We start from the raw sequence: 10837 nt of genomic DNA on the forward strand, positions 1-10837 counted from the left end.
CTTCCAGCGGCCCCTCACAGGATCCTGCTCTGCATGGGGGCTATCTTTTCTGTCTCTCCTGTGAGGATGGGCCTCAGGGAGGATTGGCACCTGAAGAGAGCGCGGGGAGGGGAATGGTGGGTGGAGTGATGGTGGGGGCCATTAATCATGTGTGTTCCTGAGTGGGACTGGAGTCACGTGGAGGGTGGCTGAAGTGTGGGAGAGGACGTTTTGAGGCGCGATTGATGCCAAGCCAATGTTGAATCGTCACGCCAGGTCTGTGCCCCATCTGGGAGGAGCTCTCTCTCTCTTGCTGGTCCATCACAGGTAGAAGGCGGGCGAAGACGGCTTCTCGGCCAGGGGCGCTCCCCCTCCCCCGCCACCCCCTGTCGCCAACCGCTGGCACCGGTTCTGGTAGGCGTCCCGCTCCCTGGCCAGTCGGGCGGCCTCCGCCCGCAGGAGGGCAAGCTGCTCAAGCAACTGGCTCCTCTCACTCTCTAGGGCCTGGCGCTGGTGGACACGTTTAGAGCGACAGGATTGGGCGTAGCCTCGGTTCTTCAGCGTCCGGCGCCGCTGCTTCAGGCGCCCAACCTCGTCCTTGCCCAGCCCCCGCAGCTGCCGGTTCAGCTGGCGTACCGACATGCCCATCAGCTGCTCATCGCTGAGGGGCTCGGAAGTGCGATGGGGGGGCCGGAACTGCTGGGGGTGTAGCGGTGGTGTGGAGTGGTGGGGAGAGAGGGGAAGGAAAAGAAAATGTAAACATTAGCTATTGGGAAGAGTCAAGAGGCCAATAAAGGACAACAAAGCCATCACAAATCACCATTCACCATAACCAACCCATTCACCAAAGCTCTAAACTCATTCACCAAAACCCACCCACTCACCAAAACTACACATTCACCAAAGCCCTAAACCCGTTCAACAAAACCCTAAACCCATTCACCAAAACCCTATAACCATTCACCAAAACCCTATAACCATTCACCAAAACCCACCCATTCACCAAAACACTCAAACCATTCTCCAAAACCCACCCATTCACCAAAACCCTAAACCCATTCACCAAAACCCTATCACCATTAACCAAAGCCCACCCATTCACCAAAACCCTAAAATCATTTTCCAAAACCCACCCATCCACCAAAACCCTAAACCCATTCACCAAAACCAACCCATTCACCAAAGCCCTAAACCCACTCATCAAAACCAACCCATTCAACCAAACCCTAAACCCATTCACCAAAACCCACCCATTCTCCAAAAACATAAACCCATGCACCAAAACCCTAAACCCATGAACCAAAACACACCCATTCATCAAAACCCTAAACCCATTCACCAAAACCCACCCATTCACCAAAATACGAAACCCCCATTCACCAAAACACTGAACCCATTCACCAAAACCCTGAACTCATTCACCAAAACCCACCCATTGACCAAAACCCACCCATTCACCAAAACCCTAAACCCATTCACCAAAACCCACCAATTCACCAAAACCCTAAACCCATTCACCAAAACCCACCCATTCACCAAAACCATCACCAATCAACAAAACCCTAAACCCCTTCACCAAAACCCTAAATTCATTCACCAAAACCCTAAATTTGTTCACCAATACCCTAAACCCCTTCACCAAAACCCTAAATTCATTCACCAAAACCCTAAATTTGTTCACCAAAACCCTAAACCCCTTCACCAAAACCCTAAATTCATTCACCAAAACCCTAAATTTGTTCACCAATACCCTAAACCCCTTCACCAAAACCCTAAATTCATTCACCAAAACCCTAAATTTGTTCACCAAAACCCTAAACCCATTCACCAAAACCCTAAACCCGTTCACCAAAACCCATCCATTAACCAAAACCTATCCATTCACCAAAACCCTAAACCCATTCACCAAAACCCACCCATTCACCAAAACCATCACCAATCAACAAAACCCTAAACCCCTTCACCAAAACCCTAAATTCATTCACCAAAACCCTAAATTTGTTCACCAATACCCTAAACCCCTTCACCAAAACTCTAAATTCATTCACCAAAACCCTAAATTTGTTCACCAAAACCCTAAACCCATTCACCAAAACCCTAAACCCGTTCACCAAAACCCATCCATTAACCAAAACCTATCCATTCACCAAAACCCTAAACTCATTCACCAAATGAATGCACAGTGGCGCAGTGGTTAGCACCGCAGCCTCACAGCTCCAACGACCTGGGTTCGATTCTGGGTACTGCCTGTGTGGAGTTTGCAAGTTCTCACTGTGTCTGCCTGGGTTTTCTCCGGGTGCTCCGGTTTCCTCCCACAAGTCAAAAGACTTGCAGGTTGGTAGGTAAATTGGCCATTATAAATTGCCCCTAGTATAGGTAGGTGGTAGGGAAATATAGGGACAGGTGGGGATGTGGTAGGAATATGGGATTAGTGTAGGATTAGTATATATGGATGGTTGATGGTCGGCACAGACTCGGTAGGCCGAAGGGACTGTTTCAGTGCTGTATCTCTAAACAGAACTAAACTGAAACTAAAAACCCTAAACTCATTCACCAAAACCCACCCAATCACCAAAACACACCCATTCACCAAAGCATTAAACCCATTCACCAGAACCCTAAACACATTCACCAAAGCCCACCCATTCACCAAATCCCTAAACTAATTCACCAAATCCCTAAACTAATTCACCAAAACACACCCATTCACCAAAACACTAAACTCATTCAACAAAGCCCTAAACCAATTCACCAAAGCCCACCCATTCACCAAAATCCTGAAATCATTCACCGAAACCCACCCAATCACCAAAACACACCCATTCACCAAAGCATTAAACCCATTCACCAGAACCCTAAACCCATTCACCAAAACCAACCTATTCACCAAAGCCCTAAACTCGTTCAACAAAACCCTAAATCTGTTCACCAAAACCCTAAACTTATTAACCAAAACTCACCCATTCAACAAAACCCTAAACTCATTCACCAAAACCCACCCATTCACCAAAACTACACAATCACCAAAGCCATAAACTCGTTCAACAAAACACTAAATCTGTTCACCAAAACCCTAAACTTATTCACCAAAACTCACCCATTCAACAAAACTACACATTTACCAAAGCCCTAAACTCGTTCACCAAAAGCCTAAACCCACTCATCAAAACCAACCCATTCAACCAAACCCTAAACCCATTCACCAAAACCCACCCATTCAGCAAAACCCTAAACCCATTCACCAAAACCCTAAACCCATTCACCAAAACCCACCAATTCACCAAAACCCTAAACCCATTCACCAAAACCCTAAACCCATTCACCAAAACACTAAACCCATTCACCAAAACCCTGAACCCATTCACCAAAACCCTAAATTCATTCACCAAAACCCTAAATTTGTTCACCAATACCCTAGATTTGTTCACCAAAACCCTAAACTCGGTCACCAAAACCCTAAACTCGGTCACCAAAACCCACCCATTCACCAAAACCCTAAACCCATTCATCAAAACCCTAAACTAATTCACCATAACCCTAACCTCATTCACCATAACCCATCCATTCACCAAAACCCTAAACCCATTCACCAAAACCCTAAACCTGCTCACCTTAACCCATCCATTCACCAAAACCCTATACCCGTTCACCAAAACCCTAAACCTGTTCACCAAAACCCACCCATTCACCAAAACCTTAAACCCATTCACCAAAGCCTTGAACACATTGAACAAAACCCACCCATTCATCAAAACCCAAACCCATTCACTAAAACCCACCCAGTCACCAAAACACTAAACCCATTCACCGAAACCCTAAATTCATTCACCAAAACCCTAAACTCGGTCACCAAAACCCACCCATTCACCAAAACCCTAAACCCATTCATCAAAACCCTAAACTAATTCACCATAACCCTAACCTCATTCACCATAACCCATCCATTCACCAAAACCCTAAACCTATTCACCAAAACCCTAAACCTGCTCACCATAACCCATCCATTCACCAAAACCCTAAACCCGTTCACCAAAACCCTAAACCTGTTCACCAAAACCCACCCATTCACCAAAACCTTAAACCCATTCACCAAAGCCTTGAAAACATTGAACAAAACCCACCCATTCATCAAAACCCAAACCCATTCACCAAAACCCACCCAGTCACCAAAACGCTAAACCCATTCACCAAAACCCTAAACCCATTCACCAAAACTCACCCATTCACCAAGGGACAGGTGGGGATGTACTAGGAATGTAGGATTAGTATAAATGGGTGGTTGATGGTCGGCACAGACTCGGTGGGCCGAAGGGCCTGTTTTGGTGCTGTATCTCTAAACTAAACTAAACTAAAGCCCACTCATTCACCAAAACCCTTAACCCATTCACCAAATCCCCAAACCCATTCACCAAAACCCACCCATTCACCAAAACCCTAAAACCATTCACCAAAACCGACCCATTCACCAAAACCCATTCACCAAAACACTAAACCCATTCACCAAAACCCTAATCCCATTCACCAAAACCCTAAATCCATTCACCAAAACTCTAAATGCATTCACCAAAACCCATCCATTCACCAAAACCCTAAAGCCATTCACCAAAACCCTAAACTCGTACACCAAAACACTAAACCTGTTCACCAAAACCCACCCATTCACCAAAACCTTAAACCCTTTCACCAAAACCCACCCATTCATCAAAACCCAAACCCATTCACCAAAACCCACTCAGTCACCAAAACGCTAAACCCATTCACCAAAACCTTAAACCCATTCACCAAAACCCACCCATTCACCAAATTCTAAACTCATTCACCAAAGCCCACCCATTCACCAAAACCCTAAACCCATTCACCAAAACCGACCCATACACCAAAACCCATTCACCAAAACACGAAACCCATTCACCAAAACCCTAAATCCATTCACCAAAACTCTAAATGCATTCACCACAACCCATCCATTCACCAAATCCCTAAAGCCATTCACCAAAACCCTAAACTTGTTCACCAAATCACTAAACCTGTTCACCAAAACCCACCCATTCACCAAAACCTTAAACCCATTCACCAAAACCCACCCATTCATCAAAACCCAAACCCATTCACCAAAACCCACCCAGTCACCAAAACGCTAAACCCATTCACCAAAACCCACCCATTCACCAAATTCTAAACTCATTCACCAAAGCCCACCCATTCACCAAAACCCTAAACCCATTCACCAAAATCCACCCATTCACCAAAACCCTAAAATCATTCACCAAAACCCACCCATTCACCAAAACCCTAAACCCATTCATCAAAACCCTAAACTAATTCACCATAACCCTAACCTCATTCACCATAACCCATCCATTCACCAAAACCCTAAAGCCATTCACCAAAACCCTAAACCCGTTCACCAAAACCCTAAACCTGGTCACCAAAACCCTAAACCTGTTCACCAAAACCCACCCATTCACCAAAACCTTAAACCCATTCACCAAAGCCTTGAACACATTCACCAAAACCCATCCATTCACCAAAACACTAAACCCATTCACCAAAACACTAAACCCATTCACCAAAACCCTGAACCCATTCACCAAAACCCACCTATTCACCAAAACCTTAAACCCATTCACCAAAACCCTAAATTCATTCACCAAAACCCTAAATTTGTTCACCATTAGCCTAAATTCATTCACCAAAATCCACCCATTCACCAAAACCCTAAACCCATTCATCAAAACCCTAAACTAATTCACCATAACCCTAACCTCATTCACCATAACCCATCCATTCACCAAAACCCTAAACCCGTTCACCAAAACCCTAAATCTGTTCACCAAAACCCACCCATTCACCAAAACCTTAAACCCGTTCACCAAAACCCTAAACCCGTTTACCAAAACCCGAAACCTGTTCACCAAAACCCACCCGTTCACCAAAACCCTAAACCTGTTCACCAAAACCCACCCATTCACCAAAACCTTAAACCTATCCACCAAAGCCTTGAACACATTGAACAGAACCCAAACCCATTCACCAAAACCCACCCAGTCACCAGAACGCTAAACCCATTCACGAAAACCCTAAACCCATTCACCAAAACCCACCCATTCACCAAATTTTAAACACATTCACCAAAGCCCACCCATTCACTAAAACACTAAACCCATTCACCAAAACCCTAAACCCATTCACCAAAACCGACCCATTCACCAAAACCCTAAACCCATTCACCAAAACCCTAAAACCATTCACCAAAACCCTGAACACATTCACCAAAACCCACCCATTCACCAAAACCATCACAAATCAACAAAACCCTAAACCCATTCACCAAAACCCACCCATTCATCAAAACCCAAACCCATTCACCAAAACCCACCCAGTCACCAAAACGCTAAACCCATTCACCAAAACCTTAAACCCATTCACCAAAACCCACCCATTCACCAAATTCTAAACTCATTCACCAAAGCCCACCCATTCACCAAAACCCTAAACCCATTCACCAAAATCCACCCATTCACCAAAACCCTAAATTCATTCACCAAAACCCACCCATTCACCAAAACCCTAAACCCATTCATCAAAACCCTAAACTAATTCACCATAACCCTAACCTCATTCACCATAACCCATCCATTCACCAAAACCCTAAAGCCATTCACCAAAACCCTAAACCCGTTCACCAAAACCCTAAACCTGGTCACCAAAACCCTAAACCTGTTCACCAAAACCCACCCATTCACCAAAACCTTAAACCCATTCACCAAAGCCTTGAACACATTTACCAAAACCCACCCATTCACCAAAACCCTAAACCCATTCACCAAAACTCTAAACCCATTCACCAAAACCCATCCATTCACCAAAACACTAAACCCATTCTCCAAAACACTAAACCCATTCACCAAAACCCTGAACCCATTCACCAAAACCCACCTATTCACCAAAACCCTAAACCCATTCACCAAAACCCACCCATTCACCAAAACCATCACAAATTAACAAATCCCTAAACCCATTCACCAAAACCCTAAATTCATTCACCAAAACCCTAAATTTGTTCACCATTAGCCTAAATTCATTCACCAAAATCCACCCATTCACCAAAACCCTAAACCCATTCATCAAAACCCTAAACTAATTCACCATAACCCTAACCTCATTCACCATAACCCATCCATTCACCAAAACCCTAAACCCGTTCACCAAAACCCTAAATCTGTTCACCAAAACCCACCCATTCACCAAAACCTTAAACCCGTTCACCAAAACCCTAAACCCGTTTACCAAAACCCGAAACCTGTTCACCAAAACCCACCCGTTCACCAAAACCCTAAACCTGTTCACCAAAACCCACCCATTCACCAAAACCTTAAACCTATCCACCAAAGCCTTGAACACATTGAACAGAACCCAAACCCATTCACCAAAACTCACCCAGTCACCAGAACGCTAAACCCATTCACGAAAACCCTAAACCCATTCACCAAAACCCACCCATTCACCAAATTCTAAACTCATTCACCAAAGCCCACCCATTCACTAAAACACTAAACCCATTCACCAAAACCCTAAACCCATTCACCAAAACCGACCCATTCACCAAAACCCTAAAACCATTCACCAAAACCCTGAACACATTCACCAAAACCCACCCATTCACCAAAACCATCACAAATCAACAAAACCCTAAACCCATTCACCAAAACCCTAAATTCATTCACCAAAACCCTAAATTTGTTCACCAATACCCTAAATTCATTCACCAAAACCCACCTATTCACCAAAACCCTAAACCCATTCATCAAAACCCTAAACTAATTCACCATAACCCTAACCTCATTCAACATAACCCATACATTCACCAAAACCCTAAACCCATTCACCAAAACCGACCCATTCACCAAAACCCTAAACTCATTCACCAAAACCCACTCATTCACCAAAGCCTTGAACACATTTACCAAAACCCACCCATTCATCAAAACCCAAACCCATTCACCAAAACCCACCCAGTCACCAAAACGCTAAACTCATTCGCCAAAACCCACACATTCACCAAAACCCTAATCTCAATCACCAAAACCCAGTCATTCATCAGATGCTTCTGCCGATTCACAGCATTTTGCCCGGTTTGATGCCCGCCTCCTGTTTACCTGCCCGTGTTGTTGCCGGACATCAAAGATCTCGGTTGACAGGAGCTGGTGGAGGTGGTGGTGCTGGTGGTGGGGGCAAAAAGTCTCGAACCCCTGGATCTGGCCTCCGGCGCCGACCCCCCCAGTCGACGAGCCAATCAGGGCCTCCACCGGGTCCTCGGGACCGATTACCATTGTCTCCGAGTCCAGGGGTTGGGTACAGCCCGCCATCCAGTACAACTCCTCCAGGCTGCCATTGTGGTCCCCCAGGGCGGGCTCGCTGAGACTCGGCGATGAGGGGATGGAGTTATAGGGGGTAGAGCTGAGTGAATCTCCCATCCGAGGCAGGCACGGGGCTTCCTCCACTCGCTCCTCTTTCACCTCAAACTTCATCAGGTCAAAGTCATTGACGTACTCCATGGAGAGTGGGGAGGTGCGAAGCTCAGAGAAGATCATCGCCATCTCCTCACACCTTCCCTCCTTCACTCCCTCCTCCCTCACTTTCCGTCCACTCCGACACTCGCCCCAGTCTCTCGCCCCCACCACGAGACTCCCTCCTTCTTCCTCTTCTCCGCTCGTGACTCCCTCCTTCCTGCTCTCCTCTGTCACAACGCTCTCTCTCTCTCTTTCCCTCCCTCTGATCCAGTCTCACTGTCACTCGCACTGATCAACGACTTATACTGTCCCTTTCCCCAGCATTAAACTTCTGTCCAATCAGGACTGGGGAGCCTTCTGATTTGCCGAGGGGGTGTGTCCAATTGGCAGACGGTTAATCCAGGAACAAAACCCACAGCACAGACTGAGAAAGAGGTTAATCTCCCTCTCTCTGTCTCTCTCTCTCTGTCTCTCTCTCTCTGTCTCTCTGTCCCTTTCTGTCTCTCTCTGTCTCTCTCTAACTCTCTGCCTCTCTCACTCTTCGTTTGTCTCTCTGTGTCTCTCTCACTCTCTCTCCATCTCTCTCTCTCTGTCTCTCTCTCTCTGTCTCTCTGTCTCTCTCTGTCTCACTCTCTCTCTCTCTCTCTAACTTTCTCTGCCTCTCTCTCTGTCTCTCTCTCTCTGTCTCTCTCTATTTGTCTCTGTCTCTGTCTCTGTCTCTCTCTGTCTCTCTCTCTCTATCACTCTGTCCCTTTCTGTCTTTCTCTGTCTCTCTCTCTCTGTCACTCTGTCCCTTTCTGTCTCTCTCTGTCTCTCTCTCACTCTCTCCCTCTCTCACTCTCCGTTTGTCTCTCTGTGTCTCTCTCACTCTCCCTCTCACTCTCTCTCCGTCTCTGTCTCTCTATCTCTCTCTCCCTGTCTCTCTCTCTCTCTCTCTGTCTCACTCTCTCTCTCTCTCACTCTTTCTGCCTCTCACTCTCTCTGTCTCTCTCTGTCTCTCTCACTCTCTCTCTATTTGTCTCTCTGTCTCTCTCTCTGTTTCTCTAACTGTCTCTCTCTCTCTCGGGGTCAGTGTGTGTGTCTCGGGGTCACTGCCTGGGCCTCGGGGTCACTGTCTTTGCCTCAGGGTCACTGTCTGGGTCTCGGGGTCACTGTCTGGCTCTCGGGGTCACTGTCTGGGCCTTGGGGTCACTGTCTGGGTCTCGGGGTCACTGTCTTTGCCTCGGGGTCACTGTCTGGGTCTCGGGGTCACTGTCTTTGCCTCGGGGTCACTGTCTGGGTCTCGGGGTCACTGTCTTTGCCTCGGGGTCACTGTCTGGGTCTCGGGGTCACTGTCTGGGCCTCGGTGTCACTGTCTGGGTCTCGAGGTCACTGTCTTTGCCTCGGGGTCACTGTCTGGGCCTCGGGGTCACTGTCTTTGCCTCGGGGTCACTGTCTGGGCCTCGGGGTCACTGTCTGGGCCTCGGGGTCACTGTCTTTGCCTCGGGGTCACTGTCTGGGCCTCGGTGTCACTGTCTGGGTCTCGAGGTCACTGTCTTTGCCTCGGGGTCACTGTCTGGGCCTCGGGGTCACTGTCATTGCCTCGGGGTCACTGTCTGGGCCTCGGGGTCACTGTCTTTGCCTCGGGGTCACTGTCTTTGCCTCGGGGTCACTGTCTGGGCCTTGGGGTCACTGTCTGAGTCTCGGGGTCACTGTCTGGGTTTCGGGGTCACTGTCTGGGCCTCGGGGTCACTGTCTTTGCCTCGGGGTCACTGTCTGGGTCTCGGGGTCACTGTCTTTGCCTCGGGGTCACTGTCTTTGCCTCAGGGTCACTGTCTGGGTCTCGGGGTCACTGACTTTGCCTCGGGGTCAGTGTCTGGGTCTCGGGGTCACTGTCTTTGCCTCGGGGTCAGTGTCTTTGCCTCAGGGTCACTGTCTGGGTCTCGGGGTCACTGTCTTTGCCTCGGGGTCACTGTCTGGGTCTCGGGGTCACTGTCTGGGCCTCGGGGTCACTGTCTGGGTCTCGGGGTCACTGTCTTTGCCTCGGGGTCACTGTCTGGGTCTCGGGGTCACTGTCTGGGCCTTGGGGTCACTGTCTGGGCCTCGGGGTCACTGTCTTTGCCTCGGGGTCACTGTCTGGGTCTCGGGGTCACTGTCTTTGCCTCGGGGTCACTGTCTGGGTCTCGGGGTCACTGTCTGGGCCTCGGGGTCACTGTCTGGGTCTCGGGGTCACTGTCTTTGCCTCGGGGTCACTGTCTGGGTCTCGGGGTCACTGTCTTTGCCTCGGGGTCACTGTCTGGGTCACGGGGTCACTGTCTTTGCCTCGGGGTCACTGTCTTTGCCTCGGGGTCACTGTCTGGGTCTCG

General features: G+C 48.1%; 1 protein-coding gene across 1 annotated transcript; it reads right to left on the reverse strand.

Annotated features, from left to right (window-relative positions):
- Positions 1-300: 300 nt before the first annotated feature.
- On the reverse strand, positions 301-8579 carry LOC137360246 (neural retina-specific leucine zipper protein-like). Its single transcript, XM_068025755.1, has 2 exons — positions 8484-8579; positions 301-648 (listed from the first exon to the last, which is right to left on the reverse strand). The coding sequence occupies exons 1-2, from the start codon at positions 8577-8579 to the stop codon at positions 301-303; spliced, it is 444 nt and encodes a 147-aa protein (XP_067881856.1).
- Positions 8580-10837: the final 2258 nt, after the last annotated feature.

Source organism: Heterodontus francisci, unplaced genomic scaffold (genome assembly GCF_036365525.1).
Source record: "Heterodontus francisci isolate sHetFra1 unplaced genomic scaffold, sHetFra1.hap1 HAP1_SCAFFOLD_995, whole genome shotgun sequence".
Taxonomy (NCBI): Eukaryota; Metazoa; Chordata; class Chondrichthyes; order Heterodontiformes; family Heterodontidae; genus Heterodontus; species Heterodontus francisci.

Excerpts from the sequence above, each read along its gene's own strand:
- LOC137360246 (XM_068025755.1), bottom strand. The coding sequence starts at position 8,579 with ATGGCGATGATCTTCTCTGAGCTTCGCACCTCCCCACTCTCCATGGAG. Across the intron at positions 649-8,483 it reads TTGAGGTGAAAGAGGAGCGA|CCCCTCAGCGATGAGCAGCT; the intron begins GTGGAGGAAGCC and ends CGCACTTCCGAG.